Below are 22,877 nucleotides of genomic sequence, written 5' to 3'. Positions count from 1 at the left end.
TATGCTATGTTGTGGTTGTATTACTTGTCCATTTGAGACTTTAAAAATGGTGAAACTTATGATAAGAAATTGGTAATTGCAGACACGACCACTTTATTGTTTAATTAAGGAAAACATATATTCCATTTATTCATAAATGAGTTTGGGTAGAAGAAATCTAACAGGCTTGCTCGGTCGAGTTCACTCGGTTGAGCGCCGGTCGCGCTCTACGGTTTTGGGGCGTGACAGCGAATACTCCAGATAGGTTAACTCTCTCTCTCTCCACTATTTACTTCTGACTGATGCTGGAAAACGAGAGCATTTTGTTGAAGCAATGCAGGTGATAAGCTCTGATAAGTGGAAGCTAGCCATGAAAGAAGAGATAAATTCTCTTCAAAAGAATAAAACATGGATACTTATAGAGTTACCAAAAGGAAAAAGGTATTGCAAAATAAGTGGGTGTACAGGGTCAAGGAAGAGCATGATGGTAAGAAGAGATACAAAACACGATTAGTAGTAAAAGGCTTTCAGCATAAGGAAGGGATTGACTACACCGAGATCTTCTCCCCTATAGTCAAATTAACTACTATCAGGTTGGTGCTAAGTATCGTAGCTGCAGAAAATTTGCATTTGGAGCAGCTAGATGTTAAAACTGCTTTCTTGTACGGTGACCTTGAAGAAGACATCTACATGAAGCAACCTGACGGTTTTCAAGTTTCTAGTAAAGAAAATCTTGTGTGTAAGTTGCAGAAGAGTTTGTATGGTTTGAAACAAGCACCTCGACGATGGTACAAGAAATTTGATGGATTCATGCATAATAATGGTTTCACACGATGCGAGATGGACCATTGTTGTTATATCAAAAATCTTGATAAATCCTATATCATTTTACTGTTGTACATTGATGATATGCTAATTGTAGGATCTAGCATAAATGAGATCAACATGGTTAAGCAATAACTAGCGGAGGAGTTTGAAATGAAAGATTTAGGACCAGCTAAGCAAATGCTTGGGATGAGGATTATCAGAAACAGGTCTGAAAGAACCTTAAAATTGTCTCAAGAAAAGTACATACAGAAGGTACTAAACAGGTTCAGTTTTCATGATGCAAAGACCTCGGAAGCTATCTTAATCTGTCGAAGGACCAATCACCTAAGACATATGAAGAAAGGAAGTACATGTCCAAAGTTTCATATGCTTCGGCAGTAGGAAGTTTGATGTATGCTATGGTTTGCACTAGACCTGACATAGCCCATGCAGTTGGAGTTGTCAGTAGATACATGTCAAATCTAGGAAATGAGCATTAGGAAGGTGTAAAATGGATATTGCGATATCTCAAAGGCACCTCAGGTATGACACTTTATTTTAAAAAGAGCAATATTATCTTACAAGGTTTTGCTGATGCAAATTTAGGCGGCGATCTGGATAGTCGAAAAAGTACCACCGACTAAATATTCACCTTGGGTGGTACTGTTGTTAGCTGGATGTCCAGACTTCAGAAAAGTATTGCTCTAACTACCACTGAAGCAGAGTACACGACAATCTCAGAAGCTGGAAAAGAGATGATTTGACTCAAGAATTTTTTTAAAGAGCTAGGTAAAGAGGAGGACAATTGTGAGCTTTTCAGCTATAGCCAGAGTGCAATTCATCTTGCCAAGAATCCTGTGTTTCATGCAAGATCAAAACATATCCAGTTGAGGTATCATCATATCCGAGAGTTGATAAGTGAAAAACTCTTTCCCTGCAGAAGATACCAAGATCAAAGAACCCGTCATACATGTTGACCAAAGTTGTGGGTGTTGACAAACTGAGGCTGTGCACTGCCTCAGTTAGCCTTCAAGACTGATAGCGTGAGGGCGCCACCAGAGAATAGCAAATCTTTATTTTAATTTCTTTCTTGATGTAACATAAGTTTAAGGGGGAGATTGATAGTAGCAAACCTGTTGTTGTATGTGAAAGGAAGAAAAATGGACAAAACAAAAGAAAGAAAAATAAAAAAGAGATGAAATTATGATGTAAGCGCTTACATCGATATCCGTACGATTGAAATAGAAAAAATTGAAACAAAACTACTCTATTTCGTTTTTTTTTTCTATTTCCTTCTTTATCCCTTTCTGCATTTTTTATTTAAGGAAGAAAGTGCACCTTTATTCCTTGTAAAATTTGATCTTTGTGATATTTTACGAAGTATATTATTAAAATGTGTAATTTTGGTCCCTTTATATGGAAAATTTGTTATATTTGAATAATTTTTATAATTATATTATCTGAAAATAGAGTAACGATACAATATTAATGTAACATAGTGGTTTACTAATTTAAATAATTCATTAAATTAGTAAAAATTCCTAAATAAAATACACATTTCAATTATCTTTTGAAGAATATCATCCGAACTAAATTCATTCTCCAATTTGGCAATATTTCCGGGAACAAAAGTGCAAGTTTCAATTTTTTCCTATAAAAGAAATTACTACTCCATAAATAAGCAAAAAGCACCAGGATCGCGATCCGCGTCAAAACTATAACCCCAATCGACATCGTTCATTTCCTCTAAAATCTGACGGCCCAATTCCACCCGCGCCGAAATTTCCCCAAAAAGTCTCAAAATTTCATTGTCCTCCCTCCAAACTCCACACACCCTCCTCTTCACCTATATATATTCATTCAATCTTCATCTCTACCTCACACAAAATCACCATTTTCACATCATTCTCAGCTTTTCCCACTCTTACAAAAAATCCTTAAAAAATGGCAAGAACCAAACAAACAGCACGTAAATCCACTGGAGGAAAGGCACCAAGGAAGCAACTAGCAACAAAAGCTGCCAGAAAATCAGCTCCGGCAACCGGAGGAGTGAAGAAGCCCCACCGTTTCCGTCCAGGTACGGTGGCGCTTCGAGAGATCCGTAAGTATCAGAAGAGCACTGAACTTCTGATCCGAAAACTCCCATTTCAGAGACTGGTAAGAGAAATAGCACAAGATTTTAAGACTGATTTGAGGTTCCAGAGCAGTGCTGTGGCGGCGCTTCAGGAAGCGGCGGAGGCGTACTTGGTGGGTTTATTTGAGGATACAAACTTGTGTGCTATCCATGCAAAGAGGGTTACTATTATGCCTAAGGATATTCAGTTGGCTAGGCGGATTAGGGGTGAAAGGGCTTAGTCGCTGTTTTCTTTGAGGGATTTTGGTTCGTGTTTTAAAGTCTCTCTTATGGTGGAGTTAATGTGTATTTTAGACTTGGGATCTGGGGTTTTAAGTTTTTTCCTTTTGTTTTAATGTAACGAAAGATCTGGAAATGAAAATCAATGTTCGTAAACTTTGGTCCATATTTTTGTTTTTGTTTTTTAAAGCATGGTTATTATCTACTTAAGAGTGTCTATTATAAATAACTTTTCTACTTTTGGATAGATGTAAGGTTTGTGTATACATTACTTTGTGTGATTTTATTGGATTGTTATTATTGTTTGTTATTAATTGCTCTATATCTGTGCATATAGAATGAAATAAATTGTTTCTTGATGGTAAGTGTTACTCCATTTTTTTTTTAAAAAAATAAAAAATTAAATAAAAGGTTGCTACTCAATAAAATAAAAGGTTGTAACAGAAGGTGTTACTCAATTTGTCTTAATGATGTTGTTTGATTAGGTAGGAACTAGAACATATGGTTTTAAAATAAGTTAATAGATATAAATCATTTTATTTAGTTTAAATTAAGAAGTTTGAAGTTAAATTGTTTTAAAATATAGAAAGATAATTGTATTTGAGAATCACATAAGTTGGGATGATGGAGTACTAGTTTGTGCAGCTATCCATTTGGTCTTCCCTTGTTTTACTCTGAGTTTTGCTGGTGAGTACTGTAATATTGTATACCAAATTTGAATAGTTTTATCTGCTCTGCTAAATCGTAGACCAAATTCAAAAGTGTCCTTTCTATTTTAGGTTTTTGATAGTGTAATCTCAATATAAAGTGATGAACTCATGTTTTCCCTAGTGTATAGATAGTTTGAAATGGCTAAAGCTGTAGATATGCATTGCTCACAGATATGTGTAAATGCACAGAATACATTTAGAGTCTGTTTGGAAAGCCATGTGTAATTACTTGGTTGTGTAATTACTCAATCTGGTAATTTCACAGTATAGTAATTACAGGGCTTGTTTGTTTGTCGTGATGAAATTACAATGTAATTAACAATGTCATATTTGGTTGTACTAGTGTAATAATGTAGTTAAATAATTTTTTCAGATTAACATGTAAATAAATTTTACGGTGAAAAAATACTTATGTAATAACAAATATTAAATATTATTTATTATTATGTATTAAATATACATATTTTTTGTAAGAAAATATATTAAATAATTATAAAATAGACTAAAATAATTGGTATTCTCCATATAAATAATTTTATAACTTGAAAGAGAACAATGAAAATATAGCATAATTTAGTAATAACGTATGTCAAATTTCAACAACAAATAAGATAAGCTCATTTGGTCTCTTAACGAAGGTTATTGTAGCAATTACAATGAAAGGAACAAAACTTGGAGAAGCTGTATAAAGCATGGCTGGTCTATTGAAGGATTACGTTCCATGGGAACTAGAATTGATATCCCAAATGAAATTAATGAATCATCTAGCAATAAACTAATTATATGCAACAGGACAACGTCAGATTACATGATGAAAAATGTCATTTGTTTCCTCATATGAAAAATATATTTGAAAGGAAAAAGAATTTGAAAGGTTGCCTTGTAATTACATTCAATTCTTTACTCCCCTTAGAATTGGAGAGTGTAATTATTCCCTCCCAGTTACACCCAATTCTCCACTAACCAAGTAATTACTTAGTCAAATAAATATACCAAGTTGTGTAATTACAACCAATTACACACAAATCCAATTCCCTTGTAGCTTTCCAAACATGCTCTTAATAAGTGCAAAGATAACAGCATACCATGACAAATCCAAAAAACTCTCTTCTGCTTTTGGTTATCTCAAAATATTGGATTTTGATGAGAAGGTAAAGATTTCATTAAAGAGTACCAAGAAAGTATTGGAATGATTGATACGAAGAGTGTTCTTCTCCTTCTCCTCTCTATATGTTGAAGGAGTACATGAGATAAATCGGTGAAGCAAAATCAGTTACAACCTTGTTCTCACTTCTCACACCAAAAGGAAAGATTTTTTTAGACATCTACAGATGACATGTGCTCTGCTAAGAAATCAGAATACTAAACTCTTACTAACCAAAACAATCATCTTCTACTGCAATAGCACTAGATAGATGTTTATAGCTCTAGGCAGTGGAGATTTACTTCTTTCAAGATCTTAAAAACGGAAAATAGGAGATTAAAATCCAATGGTCAGCATCTAAACCTCATTTCTGGAACTCAAATTGTTGCTTGAACAGTGGCAGCAAGATGTTAATGTTAGTGATGAATGTTCTAATCCAAAGATAGATTCTAGCCAAAAGCTTTGTAAACTTGGTTGTAAGAGGACAAGGCTTGCATTTATGGCCATCAAAGTCTTACACTTTCTCCCTATTTCTGCCAAAAATGCAAATACCTTCAAGAGAAATATTCACAAAGCATCCACATGAACACGAAAAGTACATTAAACAACTGTATTAAGGGATGTCACTTTTTTATCATTTTCTAAGAAAAAAGAGACAATATCAATTATGCACGCATGACGCATCACTTTTGCTCCTTGGAAAAAAGTGTGTAGTTTTGGTTGCTGTAAAAGAAAAAAACACAGATATTTTTTTGATAAGAAATGAAAAATACAGACATGAAACTTAATTAATGTTCTCTGGCTGGAAAATGGAGGATCAGCTCAACCTGCATGCCAAGTTCCCTGGTTAAAGAAATAAACAACACAAGCACAATAAGACGTACATATCCCAGAACCAATAGGCAATAGTAACAGGAAATGGATTAACCTGGCTAGGAATGGGCAGGATCGGAGGAGCTACAACCAATCTCCTTATCAGTTTAACCTTCTTTCCTCTTTCCATTTTATTCATGTATCATCAATTTGTAAATTTCTACAGTTCTAAGAAGACAAAAAACAGTCCTTTGACGGGAAATGCACATGATCTTGCTGGCAGGCAAGTCTAGTTTTTCAAGAAGAGATTCTGCTGAGCAACGATAAATGCCAAAATGGATCCATCCAGTAATACGGTAATTTCATTGTTCTTGATGCCTTGAAGAAGTAACAACTTTTTTGCAATGCAGTATGATGCTACAACGCACTTTCAGGTGAGAAGGTCTAAGTCTAGAACTTTAAGAAGTGAAGCTCATGTTGCAATTGCAAAGCCTCCGTAGCTGGTCCCTAATTGGTCAGGCATACAGGGCACACAGAGTGTCTTTATCCCCCAAGCCACTGGGATGAGGATAAACTAGTTTGGGGTCTGACTGCCAATGGGTTGCTTTCCACCAAATCTGCTTATCATTACATTAGTGCACAAGCTAGGAAACATGCTGACATTGATGATGCCAATTTCAACTGGATTTGTTAACTCCACACACCTAACAAGATTAAGTTAAGTTCTTCTTCTGGATGCTCTCACATTTCAGACTTCCCATTAGTCACTATCTCCACTCCATCGGGCTCAATGTCCATCTTGTCACTACTGCGTAAGTGCCAACCAAGATATCCCTCGTATCTTCTTTGAATGCACAAATGCACAAAAAATTTGGTGCCATTTGTACCAGCAGTGTACGAACAACTCTTGCTTTCCGACTGGCCTAACATTTGGGATAACATCAGAAAGAAGGCCTTTAATGACCTTATATGCTGGGAGAATCTACTTCCTTTCTGTTTCTGGAATTTATGGCTGACTAGGAACAATAACTTGTTTGAGAATAAGTATAATCCTACATCGGCCTCCAACACCATTGCCAAAGCTGTCAAATAAATCTTTGTAGCAGGCTAAACAGAGTAGTATTAGACAGCAAGTCACTATACCTGTGAAATGGGAGGCCCCGGAAACTAGTTGTTTTAAACTAAATACTGATGGATCCTCCCTGGGGAACCCAGGAGTGGGGAGTGTAGGTGGGGTTATCAGAAATAGTAGAGGGGATTGGTTAGTGGGATTAGTGAAAGGCATTCCTATTGCCACTAACAATCTTTCGGAGCTGCTAGCTCTCATGCAGGGACTGGAAATGGCAATGAAAAAGAACCTAATACCGCTGGAAGTCACCACTGACTCAGTTGACATAATACAAATGCTGAACAATGGTAACCTTATTTACGATCCAATAATTTCCCAATGCAGGTTGCTACTGGAGAGGTTGGGGAAACCAGCTGTTAAGCATAGCTACAGAGCAGTAGTGGACCTCCTCGCTAAGAAAGGAAAAAGAAGGAAGCTGTTTGACAGGCCACACTTTTTGGTAGTTCCTCCTATGTTTGCTGCAAATGTTATATGGGCAGACATACTAGGAACTATTTTTGAAAGAACTACATCGGCTTGTAATAGTACTAGTAACTTGATTTACAATGCTACTCTACTAGGGAGCAATGCTCTCAGGTTGCTATAATTTTGATATATATATATATATATATATATATATATATATATATATATATATATATATAAAACCCAAAAAAAGTATAATAACTTTTTTCTTTTCTTTTCCCCCTTTTTCTTTTTTCTAGTTTGATAACTCAATTAACAGAGATAACCTAAAACCATTTCATTAAGAAATACGATTTTTTTTTCGGGGTGTTATGAAACTTTGAAGAAAAGTTAAAAGAATTCATGCAAAGTGATTATAAGTGAAAAAGTGAATTGATCCAGTTGAGACATTCTTGATTGATTGAGACAAAACGATTCCCTCAATACAACTTAAGTACGTCAAGCAGCCTGTACGAGTAGTGAAGAAGTATAGAGCACGTTGGTTGGTTGTTGACCAACGGAAAGCATAAGAGAAAGATACATAAACGAAAAAAAGATAAAAAAAAGGACAAAGTAATTTCATATATAAAAAGAGCGGTACACTTTTTTCAGTTTTAATCTATATGTTTGCTCAAACTACATAGACCAATATTTATATCTTGCTCAAAATAAACTCACGGGCAAGGAAGGAAATTTTGGTTTTTTAATTTGCCTTCCCTTACTGCTTTAGTTTAATAATTATGCCATTCAAAATATTCACATGTTATAGGCATGATGGCTTTTAATATGATATGGCATTGCCAAATGGATACTTTTTATTTTTTGAGCAAAAAACCAATAGTTGAATGACTTTTGTTGTCCCAAAAGAAACAACAGTTACTTTAGTAGGTTATTTTCATAAGTTGGATGACCATCCAAGGAATTAACTCGAAAGAACGCAAATAGTTGAGGAGTTTAATTTGTTCTACTTACTTGGATAATGACTTCAAGACAGTCGAATCCCCCTAGCACTTCGACTTCTTCCTTAATCTTGGGAGCTGAAGCCTTAAGGAAATCAGTCCTTAATCACCTTAATCTGTTTCAGTGCCTGAATATCTTTAACGCTAAACGGGATCTCCTCAAGATCATAACAACTTTGATAACAAGTTTTTAAAGCACGGGAAATGATTCTGCTGACGCATGCCACCATGTCAAGCGTACATTATGCAATCTCAACATTTCAAGTTTGTGGAACTCGATATCTCTACCCAGGCACCACTCATCCTGCGAAAATTCCGAATCAACTAATCTGAGATATTCTAGATTAGGCAGTTCCGCAGTCTTGGATACCACTCTTCTTGTTATATCCCCTCTTAGTATCAATTTCTTGAGATTTGAAGGCAAGTGCAACTCAAAGAGAGTTATGCCATAAAAAAACTCAAGGTCAAGAAATTGAAGCAGGGTAAGAACTTCAAGTTTGGGAATGCAAGTTTTGTTTTCTAGAGAATGATTGAAGATTAGGAAACCTCCTCACTAACCCCGTCATAAGAAGCTAAGACTTTCCCTAAGAACCTCAAATTTCCTAACATAAATGAATCTTCAGAGATCTCCTGCTTATTAATTATTTTCCAAATAATGGAAATCAAATTTCGCCATGCTGATATAACATGCCTTAACTTTGCCAATTTCCAAAATGCAGTTGACAGTAATACGATACCTTCAGAATGCATTATCAAAGTTTCTAAATGGCACGTACCTATTGCTGGGGTGCTACTTTGCCATTTTCCAAAGTTGCTAGGGGTGCTTACTTTTTTTAAGTCATCAAAGGTACTTTTCTCTTCATTATAGTAGATTCCATTTATGGTTACCACCACTAATACTTATAGGGATTAGAGAAGCTATCCATGACAAGAGTATAAGTAGACGACAAAAGATTCCGAAACGAAGCATCATATCTCACCAGTTTCAAATAGCTAGAAACTTTGATAGATACAAAGAAAGTGTTTAACGCAGATTTTCCCACACGCATATTAGGTACAGTATTATATATAATTTGACAATGGAACACCATATTGATTTTACATGGAGTATGTTTTAACTTATTTTTGCACTTTTCAGCTTTTGATTCTCACTCAGCATAACAATTGGAGTATCATTTAATTATTAATATAGCCATATTGGTTCTTGCACTAGTACCAACGTGCACATATAGAGTAGAGCTGCTCTATGGCACCATATTTCCATGTTTCTGATATACTTATTACGTATAAGTAGTGCCAAGTAATATGACTGAAACAAGAAGTAGAATCTTTTGACACAAGCTTGGTTTCAAAGTGACTTGGGTACAAGAGAGTCGTGTTGAAGGCCTGTTGTATTGCAAAATTCCACAGTAGGATAGCTTCAGGATTTACATTCAAGAAGATAAGGGTAGAAAGCTCTTTGTAAAACTGAAACTGGCTACTCTTCAGCTATATTTCAAAAGGTGTTTAAAGCGGACCAAAAAGTGATCAGCCCGTGCCATTTTTACCTTTCTTTGAAGGGCTAAAAGTGGGAAGGGGCGGGGGCAGGGGAGGGAGTAAATTGCCTGCACCATAAGCAGTGCAGAACCAATCATTGTAAAAGAATGATTGCTTCTGCTCTCTTACTTGGATAATGACGTCAAGACAGTCGGATCCTGCTATGGCTTCCACTTCTTCCTTAATCTTGATAGCTGAATCCTCAAGGGATTTATTGCTTTGAAGCACCTTAATCTGCTTCAGTGTCTGAATATCTGCAAAGCTAAAAGGGATCTCCTCAAGATCGTAACAATATTTGATAACAAGTTTTTCAAGCAGGGGAAATGATTCATCTGCAGACGCATGCCACCTTGTCATGTATACATTATACAATTTCAAGATTTCAAGTTTGTGGAACTTGACATCTTCACCCAGGCACCACTCATCCTCCTCAAATCTCAAATCAACTAACTTGAGATATTCTAGATTGGGTAGTTTCGCAATCATGGAAACCGGCACTCTTCTACTTGTATTCCCTCTTAGTTTTAATATCTTGAGATTTGAAGGCAAGTGCAACTTGAAAATGCCACAAGGAAATTGTAGGTCAAGAAATTGAAGCTGGGTAAGAACTTCAAATTTTGGATTGCGAGTTCTCATTTGTGGAGTAAAATCGTACAAGCCACCATAGGTAATCTGAAGTTGTTGAAGATTAGGACACCTCCGCATTACCTCCTCCACACGATCAGCATCATACACAGATATGAAAACTTTCCCTAAGAACCTCAAATTTTCTAGTACAACAGATGATTCTGCAAAGTTCTCCTGCTTATTATTTCCCAAATAATGGAAATCAAATTCTGCCTCGCTGATATGGACATGCCTTAACTTTGCCAATTTCCAGAATGTAGTTGATAGCAATACAGTACCTTCAGAATGGTGCACTACCAAAGTCTCTAAATGGCACATACCTGATACCTGCTGGAAATCAAATCGATCTATACGAATTGATAAGTACCTTAGGTGATTTAGTGATTCTAATGAAGCCACGGACAAACCAAACACTCTAATACAGCTCATATCCAATACATTGAGAAGTCTAAATTCAGCAATCTGAGATGATGCATTCGGAACATAGCAAGTACCATCAAAAGGACAGAAAAATAGTAGTGACCTTAGGTGTTGGTCCAAAAGCTTCAGTGGCTCGTATCCTGGAGATGCACAATCGTAATGATCATTTTGTAGAAGACAGCTCAGCCTGATTTCCTTACAATCTGGTGGTGGAAACTTGGTAAGCTTATAGTTTGTGATATGGAAGCTCACCCCCTTCATCACTGCCATAAACTTTTCTTCTCTACTCCTCTTCAAGCAAAATTCAAGCACTAGATCATGAACCTGACAGTATTTGACCTTACCTTTATGTCCTCTCTTTGAAACCATTACCAGGCTACAACTAATTAGATCCATCAAATAACCTCCAGCAACCTCTTCAAATCTCCTCGATTCAATGCTTTGCACGATACCTTCTGCTTTCCATAAATTTATCAATCGAGACACTTCAATTTCATGGTCCTCTGGAAACATTCCCATGTAAAGAAGGCAAGGTCTTAATTGAACTGGCAAATTATCATAACTGAACTGTATGGTGGCCAGACCATATTCTCCCACCTTACCAACCAAGGAAAACAAAGCATTTGAAACCTCAAGCCACCAAGAGGCTTCCATTTTTTTCCTTGAGATAATTCCAGCCATTAAGATAATTACTAGAGGCAATCCTTTGCATTTTTCTGCTGCAGATTGACCCAATAGGTATAGTTCAGGTGGGCAGCTTTCCTTCGGAAATACTTTTTTCTGCAATAATTCCCAACTCTCTTCTGGTGTGAGAAATGGAAGAAAATAAGGATCAGTATGGTACTTGACCTGCTTAGCTAATTCCTCAAGTCGAGTTGTTAGTAGCATTCTACTTCCCATTTCATCATTTGGAAAAGATAATCTCAACTCATCCCATGCCATGACTTCCCACATATCATCTAAGACAATGAAGTATCTCTTGCCCATTAAACTTTTCCGCAACATATCAGCGAGGTTGCGTTTTTCTTTTAAATTTTCCTTGCGACCAGTTACTTGATTGGATTCCCCAAATAACAACTCTTCTAACGTGCCCTTGAAACCAGTAACTTGTCTGAAAATCTCGAAAAACACCTCTTCTAGGTCATATGTTTGTGAAATGCAGCACCAAGCTTGAGCGTCAAAGTGACGAATAATTGTGCGATTTCTATATAACTTTCTAGCTAAAGTCGTTTTACCTTGTCCCCCCATGCCAACAATTGTGATGACATCTAGTTCATCTTCTCCTTTAATCAGCTGTTGAATTATTCTTTCTGTGTCACCCTCAAAACCCACTATATCCTCAATATCTGTAGGAATGCTATTTTGAGTCAACACATGCTTAGGGGGCTTTAATGCAAGGCAGGACTTGGGAGCAGTAAAGTTCTTTGACCAGATCTCAGTCACCTCCACACTAATAAGTTTGATCTCTTTTATGATTGTAGGAAGTGAGCAGAAAAGATGCTGAAGTAAATTATATTGAACAAGAATAGAGTCAATAGCAACTTCAGCCTCATATGCCAGATTGATAATACGCATCTGCAGATCTTTAAGAATTTCATATTCATGTTCAAACTTTGCAACATCTCCAAGAAATGATCTTAGTAGTGAGAGCTCTTCCTTTAAAATACCAATATGAGGCTTCATCATGGTCGCTAAGCTAGATTTAGAACTCAACATCTCGTTGAGTTTATCTAGGAGAAAATCCATAAAGCCCAACCCACCAATTGCCGGAAACTGAGATGGAGAGAATTTCAACATTTTGCAGTGCCTTTCTTCCATTTCTGCCTTTAGATGTTCAATTTTCTCCAGTATCTGTGCCACGCCAATATTAATCTCGCTGGTCTTGCCCTGGATTGAAGAGCTTTCAAGAAGCTTTTCAGCAACAACAAATATATCACCCACAAGATCTACAACCTTTTCCATGACCTCATCCAATGTCTTATCATTAATAACACTATTCGGCACATTTGCAAGCAAAATCAACAAGAACTCTACTACCGCATCAATCTTTTGTGCAGAGACATTGGTCTGAAAATCCTTGAGCTTTTCATTTTTGAAATACTCCATCCAACTTTGGAGCAGATATGAAAAACGATTCAGATTGCCTGCATTCTTTAATCTTTTTAGGGACTCTAACGTATCATCAATCTCGTTTTGAGCCATCTCCCTTGGATAAGGTAAAAAGTTCCTGCAAGTCAGCAAACTCATGTATTACTCTTCACTAAAAGCATCATGTTTTCGTTTTCTTTTTGAATGTATCTTCAATTTGGAATATATGCCATTATTCTTATGGAGAAACAAGTTCTCTAAACATCAGTTTTAATTACAATATTGTCACTCTAAGTTGTAACTTACTTATTAAGAGGCTTTTCATGAAAATCTAAAAAGAAAACAAGTTCCCTTAAACCATGTAACTAGTTAACGTTTTATATATGTCAGAAAGCACTTGGAAATATGGACTTCAAAAATTATAAATGGGGAAGCTTCGTATATGGACCTTCTAAAGCAAGTCAAGTTTGTGGTGTTTTGGGGGAAAATTGCCACTTTACTACTGCAATTTGAAAATAAGCCACAGTTCCAAAAACTAACAGAAATTTAGCCCTTTTTTAACATTTGGATAAAAATACCCCTAACTAAAGCGAAGACCTGCTTCTTCGTCTTTTCTGTTTTTTCCGAACTCCAGGACGCTGTCTGGAATTGAGCTTTTGTAACTTAAAACTCCAGGACACGTCCTGTAAGTATAAGCTAAAATGGCACATGTCCTTGAGTTTAGTTTTTGTAACTTAAAACTCCAGGATTGTGTCCTGGAGTTCGCCTATTGACTGTCTAGATCAAACTCTTCCTAAATATTCAAGTTCAAAAGAGATTGCAAAACTTGAACTTGGCCTTTTGTCCCAAACCCTACCTAAAGTACCAGCCACTACCAAAAGTTAGAGGCCCAAAACCCCAGCCCTAATGATTAAATAAACCACTCCAAGTCAGGAAACACAATTACTCAAAGACCATTGCAGCTTATTAAATCATCAAACTTTACAGCATATCCATCAAACACCAGAAACCTCTCCTCAAACATTGATATAACACGCCATAGAAAATGGCACAACGTAACATAGTAAAAAAATTACTGATGATATTGAAAGAAGCAAGGTCATTCCTGTTGAAGAATCCCACATATGTTGGTGAAGGCTCAAGGAATGGGTGGTCTCTTATACGACCTGGGTAAGCTTGCTTCTGGGGTTGAGTTAGACCTAAGGTCTATTTTATTAACAATCTTCCCCCACGGCGGAAATAAATGCCATGGATATCAATGAGGTACAAAAATATTACCTGCAAGTAAGCAGCATGAATCCTGCCCTTACTAACCCCCGCAGCTTGAGCAGTATGGACACCATACCTGAAAATAAATCCCTGCACGCAAGGCAACAATCTAAATTGAAAAACAGGAAACATTCAGTTTACAACAAGAAAAGGACACACATTTAAGAGCATCGAATCCTACAAACAACAACCACAAAGGCCCGGAAAAACTATCAAATATAGTCTCAAGCACCAACTATCAAATATAGGTTACATAGTTTTACATTTAATGGAGTTTCGAACTAATTAGTAATTGTGCCAAAAGAGTACTTGATCCATAATTGCATAATTCTCTGTAGAAACAATGTTCTGGCTCTTTGTACTATATTGGGCAAAAACTCTAAAAGGAGTGGACTATACTGTCAGTGCATAAAAACATGTTTATCGTCATGCTTCGTATTTTCATCATGGAATAGAAACATACACTCACTAGACCAAATTTAATGTAATTATAAGGAATTGGCTAGGCATTCATCTCCTTATATATTGATTGATTTTTGTTTCATTACCCCATTGTTCATTATCTTCTGACTTCTAATATGCCAATGCTATTCAATGAGCTTGTGTGTCTCTCCTCTACCTTGGAAAAAAGTGAAGTTAGGTCGGCGACCTACTTCACTTTTGTACTTTTCATTCTTCTATATAAATAAAAGTTGGCATGTTTGCCTTTCTCTAAATGAAAAAACGAAGGTAATATGGTCCATAGTTGAGAAGAAAAACATTTTCACAACAAGATAGTCCATAGTTGTTAATCAAGGTGAAGGTACAATCACTTAAATGTCATATTCTAACTTATAAATACCAAGTGAATCAACTTAAATTTCAAAAAGAAGCTAAGTAAACGGAAGTTCTGCTTCAGGCTCACAATTAATTAAACAAGTGTGAAGAATAGTCGTCGTCTTTTTCGCCTATCTTGTATTTCCAACTTATCCTGTAAAGTAGCAACATAGATGATAATTATAATTAAAAATGCTTAGCAGATTCCTCCCAGAAAGGTTAATATTGCATTTAAACGAAGATGCACTAATAAACATAGCAAGAGTTTTGTCAAGAGAGACAGTGCTATTATAATTAACTGAAGGCAAATGGAACTTAAAATACAAGTACAATAGACATCATAAAATATGAATACACAAGATCTTACTAAGTTGAGGCTCAGACTACAGCTCCACTCTAACTCTAACTCAAGAATCTACATTCACTTGGATATCGCCATATCTATAGAAAGTTAGGTCAAATATAACTGAAAAAGATAATTAGGATCACTAGATTTAGCACATAAATAAATTGTTAGATCAAGAAAACGAACGATGAAAATATTCAAATCTGAGCAAAGAAGACTAATTGACAACTCTAGTAGGAAAATGGCGAAGAAGTTTTTCCTTAAGTATTCTTAAAAGACTTGAAAGAATGCCAAAAAACTATGGTCAAGCAAAAGCTCAAAAGTCACCTTCAATGATCAAAAATCGAATCTGCTATAGCGGATTGTGTTCGTATTAAGTGAAGAGGTTGATAATAATAGTAACTCGGAGTATATTCAACGGCGCAGAGAGAGAATGTATGAGCTCTTATTTAGTTGCTAATGGTGGAAAAATATCCATTTCCATTGGCCTTAATGAAAAACATACTGTATATTATATGGCTCCAAACTCCAAACTCAATGATTAATTAATATGCATTATTAAATTTAGTGCTACTTTAATTTACACATCCCACAAGTTATCTGCCCAACGGTTATTTTTGTAGAAAACGACAAATTACAGAAATGATTTCACTTTAGATGTCTAGAGTGACAAACATCTTTTATAGTATTCTTTTTTGGTATCTTATAATGATTTGCCATTTTTGAAACTAGAGAATAAAGATATTTTGTAGTGCTTCTGTCTGGATATATTGCCTTGCATGACAAATTTATATAGTACGTGTTATCAAATGTATATTTTAATTTGTAATACATATCACTGGAATAGTGCCCGATAGTGGAGTTTTCTGATTTTGGTCCCTTAAAGTAGGATATCTTTTTATATTTAAATTATTTTTAGAACTAGATTATCCTAAAAATGGATTAATCGTACAAATTTAACATAATACCAGTGACTGAATGATTCATTAAATTTGTAAAAATCCATAAGTAAAGATCAAAAGTACAGTATTTGATTAATTGAAGGTCAAGAATACTTATCCAAATATCACAAAGACTAAAATGAGTACTAGTATATTCTCCGGGACTAAAAGCACAAGCTTCCCTCGTTTAAAAGGAAAAACAAAATGCGTTAGAAAACCAAAAAGCACCCGGATCATGATCCGCGTCGAAAGTGTAACTCCAATCATTACCGTTCGTCCATTTCCTCTAAAATCCGACGGTCCAGTTCCACCCGCGCCGAAAATTTCCCCAAAAAGTCTCAAAATTTCATCCTCCTCCTTTCACATTCCACACATATATTCAGTCACCCTTCAACTCTTTCCCCACACAAAATCACAACTTTCACACCATTCTCAACCTTTTCCACTCTTACAAAAAAATCCTTTAAAAATGGCAAGAACTAAACAAACAGCACGTAAATCCACTGGAGGAAAGGCACCAAGGAAGCAACTGGCAACAAAAGCTGCCAGAAAATCAGCTCCGGCAACCGGAGGAGTGAAGAAGCCCCACCGTTTCCGTCCAGGCACGGTGGCGCTTCGAGAGATCCGAAAGTACCAGAAGAGCACTGAACTTCTGATCCGAAAACTCCCATTTCAGAGATTGGTAAGAGAAATAGCACAAGATTTTAAGACTGATTTGAGATTCCAGAGCAGTGCTGTGGCGGCGCTTCAGGAAGCGGCAGAGGCGTACTTGGTGGGCTTGTTTGAAGATACAAACTTGTGTGCTATTCATGCTAAGAGGGTTACCATTATGCCTAAGGATATTCAGTTGGCTAGGCGAATTAGGGGTGAAAGGGCTTAGTGAATTTTTGTTTGGGTTTTGGGTAAATTTTGCTTAGTCTTTTGAAGAGGTTTTATGGTGGAATTAATGTGTAGGTTGGACTTGGGATCTGGTGTTTTAGGTTGTCTTTAATGTAATGAAAGATTTGGAAATGAAAATCAATATTGTGGTAAAAAGCCTGTCCATATTTTTGTTTCTTGAGCTATTCACTTGTCTCTTCCCTTTTTTAGTCTGAGTTTTAATGGCGACAACTGTAATTTAGAATTGCAATTTTATTTACAAGTCTAAGAGGCAGGTTTATTGTTATGTAAATGAAGCAAAACTTGGTTATATCAGAATGTCATTTTGAACAGAGTTCTTTCCAATATGGGAACATAACTTTATTTGCTCAAGTACAGGATTAGGAGGATAAGGATAGGTAACATAATCACAATGTAAAATATTCAAGATAAATTTAACAATGAAATGGGGGTTTCCAATAGAAAAAGGGCATATGGTCAAATATTGGACCACATACAGCTGTTCAGACTCTGCTAATAAATCATGTACTGAACTCTTACTAACCAAAACAATCATCTTCAATTGGAATAACACTGTCGAGATAATCTAAATTATGCATTCCTCTTGATGTTTATAGCACTAGGCAGAGGAGATTACTTTTTTTAAGAACTTGAAAGGGAGGTTGGAGATCAAAATCCAACGGTCAGCATCCAAACCTCATTTCTGGAATTCTATTTGTTGCTTCAACAGTGGCATCAAGATGTGATGAATATTCTAATCCAAGGATAGCTTATAGCCAATGGCTCTGTAAATTTGGGTAGAAGAGGATAAGGCTTTCATTAATGGCCAGCAATGTCAGCACTTCTATCTCAGACGAATTTCCAATCATTCAGAGCACATGTGACTTCCACTGGAGGCATATTTATCCCCGTTTTGGCCAAAAGATCAAACACCTTCAAGAGAAGATATTCACAAAGTATCCACATGTGAACATGAAAAGTACATCAAATTGACAAGTTTGAGAAATGAGAATGGTTTAATGTCTGAGAATTTGAAAGGATTGCCCTTGTCCAATATTGGAAGTGATACTCAAGGTGAACAGAAGTCTGGATAACAAGACTCAAAGGAGTCTTTTGTCGCGAATACAAGAAAACTCTAGCTTTCATTCCCTGTCTTTAACAAAATTTCACTTCGTCCAACCCTCTCCTTTCCCTGCACAACAAAGAAAGAGACAAAGTCAGGCTCCTAAGTTCCCCATACTTTCTAGGTCTCGACGAAAAAGTTCCTATTTATCACTATCTCTATACGTGTATAAGTCTGCTAGCATATGAAATACATAGACTCTATAGCAAGAAGCAAACAATTGAATGAAGGAAAAGGCGTCAAAGAGTTCAAATTCATTATAACCGCCTCACCTCTTTCCCGGTGCCCAGAGCCAAAACCCACTGGTTGGCACAGGAATGGGAGAGCGCTTGAGAGGATTAATGGGAAATGGTCAATCTTGCTAGGAATGGGCAGGAGGAGCTACAACCAAACCCCTTATCAGTTTAATCTTCTTTCTTCTTTCCATTCTATTCATGTATTGTCAATTTAAGAAGAGGAAAGCAGTCTTTTGACTGGACATGCACATGATCTTGCTGGCAGGCACGTCTAGCTTTTCAAGAGGAGGTTCAGATTCAACAATGATAAATGCTAAAATGGATCCATCCAGTAATGGTTATTTCATTGTTCTCAATGCCTCAAGTAAGAAATCTTATGCAATATGCTGCTACAACATACATAGTTAAGATAGTCTGAGGAGGATAAATAGCATAAATTCAGATATTATACTTCTATATTCAGGAAAAAGCATCATTAATGGATAGATTTCAAATAGCAAGGATATTTGATGCTAGCACAAGAAAGTTGCATCAATGTCTTTGACATTATTAGACTTAGGTCCTCTTGCCGCACTTGTGCCATCTTCTTTATGATTTAGGAGCTAGGATGTTTCAAGAAGAATCTTTTGATTGGAACTAAAGCACCAAACAACATTAAAATAACAACGTTCAAACCTATGCTTTTCTTTTAAAAGGAACTATTTGAATAAATATACAAGATTATATCTACACCTAACTACAACTGAGAGAAGTAACAAACTTTGAACAACTCCCCCCCCCCCCCCCCCCAACAACAAACTCAACAGAAAGATACTTCAGACCACGGTAATAGATCACATTTTCTGTTTGATCAGTAAAGTAGAACTTCTAAATAGTGTCTGTCATAGCCCCTAGTTTTGGTAAATACAAATTGAAAAGGCCTCAACTTTTACATCTAAAGGTGCTCAAGAATGCTGAAGTAGTGGAATCCTACATGAAGAATCCACAATAAATAACATGGCTATACCTTTGCTGTATATACCCACGTTTCAAAATTGATCCGAGTTTTTACTTAGAAAAAAAGAAGAAGATACGTTACATTAAGAATGACACGAAGAGTATACCATATGAAGATGGTGTGAAATGAACTATGTAAGTGGCATAATCTCTTTATCCCTCTGTTTCCTGAGACGAGAGAATTCAGTCCTTAAGTCTCATGACCTTTCAACAGCAAAAAGACAGGTGTACAAAATAAATTGAGCAGAATTCTGCTGATATATATATCTTCAAGCAGAAGTGGCCAATCTTTATCCGAAAACAAATTAAAAAAGGAACGAAAGAAAGGAGTTGATGTTAACTGCTTATTTTGGGTCATCCTCTAAGCTTTTCTTGGGTAGGGCAACATGGAGAGACATAAGGAGATAAAATAATAATCTAGATTAATCAGTATATATGGAAAAAGCAAAGGAAATATAACTATAAATTTTGGTGCTCATAGCAACATACAACTCCCCAAGGCTCTATTGCCTATGGACATAATAAGATCTGCATGTAATACTGATAAGCCTGTATCACTGATGTTAATATGGATATGTTTACTTCTTCTGTTGCTTACGGAGCATTGTCATCAAACAGAACTTTGTAAAACCGCTTCCTCTCTTCCGGATCAAATATGCCACCTAAATCTCCTCCTTCCTTATCTTGTTCTGATGAAATTTCGTCGCTTTGGCTCCTCCTTTTCTCTGGCTTTGGCATTATCATGCCTCTGTTCCTCTTCTTTTCTAAATTCAATAGATAATGTCTGCGATTATATTCATGGAGTCCCTCCTGCATTAATTCTCCAAACTTCTCCTTGACAACAACAAGAGGGTCCTTTTCGATCAGTTCTGACCCATTATATGCTTCCCTGAGGAGAACTGTATAGATCTGGTATCTGTTAGAAACATAGAATATTCCAGGATGTTTGAGCAGAAAAACATTTAATTTCTCTGGTAAACATAATTCCCTTCTAAAATGGCCCAATTTGAAAATTGATGCCTTTTTCCACAAGGTCAATGACAGTAACTCATGCACTACTCCCACTGTTCTCTTGTCCATTTCCTTTGAACCATCCACTAAACCATCAAGTCCAAGATAAGGTGAAATATATGGAGTAGAATTAAAATCTTCAAATCTTTCCCATGATTTGACCCAAGTCGGAGGCAAGGAGCACGGGAAACCTGGCTCTCGACCATCCTTTATGGCCTTTCTTTCGATTGCAGAAACTGCTAAATCAGGGTTCCAGGCTGTGAGCTCAATCTCCATCGAACTCCGCCTCCCGGTGTGGTTAACAACTCTAAATATTTGAGGGTACTTGGGTACAATCCTGAGCAAATAATCATCAGGAAATCCAAAATTCCTCCTCAATTCGTTAAGTTTCATAATATTCAGCCTTTGATCACAGCTCATCATCAACAACTTTGTTAATCGCTCAGCATATATCGGTTCCTGCATATCCTTAACAGACTCTTCCTCTTCAGTCAAAAACATCATTCTTTTAGTCAGACCACAATAGTACTCATCATTCTCAAGGTAGACTTCAAAGCAACAAGGATACTTTTTCAGCCAATTTAGAGCTTTGCCTTGAAGATCAAGAGTGTTGAACTTCTTCTGCAGGTATTTTACTGATGCAACCTGGTTAGGACATCTCATAATAATGTTCTTAATCTGATTATTCACTATCCATCGACGATTTCTATGTAATGCACCTTCAAGATCTGGATCTTTCTTCATTGACCAAAGAGAAAACCTTCGCCGAACACAAATATTAAACATTGTATCCCACAAACTCAAGTACCCATTTCTCTGGCTTTTCACATAAATCTGAGTTGCCATTCCTAATCACCACTTACATATATACCAACTAGCAGGGGCGGATGTACATATGCAGTATGAGCTATGAGTTTAGCAGAACCCAGTAACTTTGGCTCAGACTCTTATATGTACAAATATCAAATTTGGAACCCATTAACTCAAATGGACATAGGGTTCAGTGGGGTTCTCGAACCCATAAAGTTCAAATTTAAATCCGCCTCTGCCAATTAAGATGTAATTACTGCTTCAGACAAGTAAATAAAAGCTATTATTTGAGAACCTCATTACTTTAAATAGTAGAATAACATCAAAACATCAACCAAATACTCCGCCAGTACCGCCACGGAGAACATATGAAATCAAATAAGTTTCACTTAAGGGCTACTATCCTGAACCCAATTGCTTAAATTTGTAGAATCATAAGAAAATATGCAGCAAAGATGAATTCTTGCTTGCTAATAAGAAATGAGGATGTCAGTAGATTTATCAATCAACTGAAATTTTATAAAACGGACCTTTATAAGGAAGGAAAAGCACAAAAGCAATTTCTGTTCAATTTTCTTATGGGGCTAGCGGCTTTCAGTAACAGACATTTTCATTTATCTCTCTCTTTCTTGTTTTGCCTCACACACCTCGGACAACATCATAGTACGCCTTTTGACAAATTACAGATCACAGTTTTTCTTCTACTACTACTAATACTCAAAATCCCTTGTATTTCGGCCATCCTAATTCCTAATTTAGACGTATGGTTGGTAAACGAAGCGGGTCAAACCGGATATGATGACGTTTTACTGGGGCAAGTGCACAGATACCCATGGCCTCGTGAGTCGTGACCCCCTATTTAAGGCATAGCCAAAATTTATAAATTTTTGTAAGTTTAGCCATTTCAAATTCAACTATATGCATGCACAATCGAATTTGCAAAAAATCGGGTTGGAAATTACAAATTTGCCTAAGTTTGGCAAAAAGTCGTTTGTGCAAACAAATTTCTGACAGTTTTGCCTGAACTTCAAATATACACAACTGAAGTTGAACTACAATGTTTGACATTTATGTATGCCAAAGCCAAAAAAAATCCCCTAATTTGCTTTCTTATTTACGGTTACAGTGTGGGGTCCATCCCATGAATGTGAAAGACAAACTTCCTTTGTCATAAAGTACTACCAAATCTATAGAAAAAAAATGTGATTTGGGTTGACAGATTTTTATTGCTTTCAAAAGGTGAAAGTTTGACATTTCTATTATGATGATGTCATCTATGATGCAAGTAAAAAGAATTGGACGTCTATAAATAGATAGCTCTAGATTCAGTTAAAGATACACAAATAAAAAGAGAAAAAAGAGTGATGTTTCACAAACAAGGTATAAGAAAATAGTATGTGAGAAAAATAGAGAGTGAGCGATATTGTAGTGAGTTGGGAAT

General features: G+C 36.3%; 4 protein-coding genes across 8 annotated transcripts; 2 read left to right on the top strand and 2 right to left on the bottom strand.

The window, feature by feature from the left end:
• Nucleotides 1–2,654: 2,654 nt before the first annotated feature.
• On the top strand, nucleotides 2,655–3,295 carry LOC104086131 (histone H3.2). Its single transcript, XM_009590317.4, has one exon. It carries the CDS (start codon nucleotides 2,731–2,733, stop codon nucleotides 3,139–3,141), a length of 411 nt encoding a protein of 136 aa, XP_009588612.1. The 5' UTR covers nucleotides 2,655–2,730; the 3' UTR covers nucleotides 3,142–3,295.
• A 6,419-nt stretch (nucleotides 3,296–9,714) lies between these two features.
• Nucleotides 9,715–15,940, bottom strand: LOC104086132 (putative late blight resistance protein homolog R1A-3). 5 transcript variants are annotated; one of them, XM_009590320.4, is made up of 4 exons: nucleotides 15,768–15,940; nucleotides 15,462–15,560; nucleotides 14,288–14,368; nucleotides 9,715–13,148 (listed from the first exon to the last, which is right to left on the bottom strand). In XM_009590320.4, exons 3-4 carry the CDS (start codon nucleotides 14,350–14,352, stop codon nucleotides 9,866–9,868), a joined length of 3,348 nt encoding a protein of 1,115 aa, XP_009588615.1. In that variant the 5' UTR covers nucleotides 14,353–14,368; nucleotides 15,462–15,560; nucleotides 15,768–15,940; the 3' UTR covers nucleotides 9,715–9,865. The 5 variants fall into 5 exon arrangements, with proteins under 5 accessions (XP_009588615.1, XP_009588617.1, XP_009588613.1 ...); XM_009590322.4 differs by having other exon boundaries at nucleotides 15,462–15,535; XM_009590318.4 differs by having other exon boundaries at nucleotides 15,462–15,940.
• Nucleotides 15,941–16,850: 910 nt separating this feature from the next.
• On the top strand, nucleotides 16,851–17,416 carry LOC104086134 (histone H3.2). Its single transcript, XM_009590325.4, has one exon. The coding sequence runs from the start codon at nucleotides 16,851–16,853 to the stop codon at nucleotides 17,259–17,261; it is 411 nt and encodes a 136-aa protein (XP_009588620.1). The 3' UTR covers nucleotides 17,262–17,416.
• Nucleotides 17,417–20,017: 2,601 nt separating this feature from the next.
• LOC104086133 (protein WHAT'S THIS FACTOR 1 homolog, chloroplastic) lies at nucleotides 20,018–22,269 on the bottom strand. The gene has a single exon (XM_070200005.1). It carries the CDS (start codon nucleotides 21,470–21,472, stop codon nucleotides 20,210–20,212), a length of 1,263 nt encoding a protein of 420 aa, XP_070056106.1. The 5' UTR covers nucleotides 21,473–22,269; the 3' UTR covers nucleotides 20,018–20,209.
• Nucleotides 22,270–22,877: the final 608 nt, after the last annotated feature.

The sequence above is a fragment of the Nicotiana tomentosiformis genome, chromosome 4 (genome assembly GCF_000390325.3).
Source record: "Nicotiana tomentosiformis chromosome 4, ASM39032v3, whole genome shotgun sequence".
Lineage (NCBI taxonomy): Eukaryota > Viridiplantae > Streptophyta > Magnoliopsida > Solanales > Solanaceae > Nicotiana > Nicotiana tomentosiformis.
The sequence above is the reverse complement of the archived record's forward strand: the minus strand, read 5'-3'. Positions and strand labels throughout refer to the sequence as shown.

Bases quoted from the DNA above. Each gene is read 5' to 3' on its own strand.
- LOC104086132 (XM_009590318.4), bottom strand. From the start codon at position 14,352: ATGGTGTCCATACTGCTCAAGCTGCGGGGGTTAGTAAGGGCAGGATTC. The intron at 13,149-14,287 runs GTAATATTTTTG...GCTGACTTGCAG, and splicing joins TTCATGCTGCTTACTTGCAG to GAACTTTTTACCTTATCCAA.
- LOC104086131 (XM_009590317.4), top strand. From the start codon at position 2,731: ATGGCAAGAACCAAACAAACAGCACGTAAATCCACTGGAGGAAAGGCA.
- LOC104086133 (XM_070200005.1), bottom strand. From the start codon at position 21,472: ATGGCAACTCAGATTTATGTGAAAAGCCAGAGAAATGGGTACTTGAGT.
- LOC104086134 (XM_009590325.4), top strand. From the start codon at position 16,851: ATGGCAAGAACTAAACAAACAGCACGTAAATCCACTGGAGGAAAGGCA.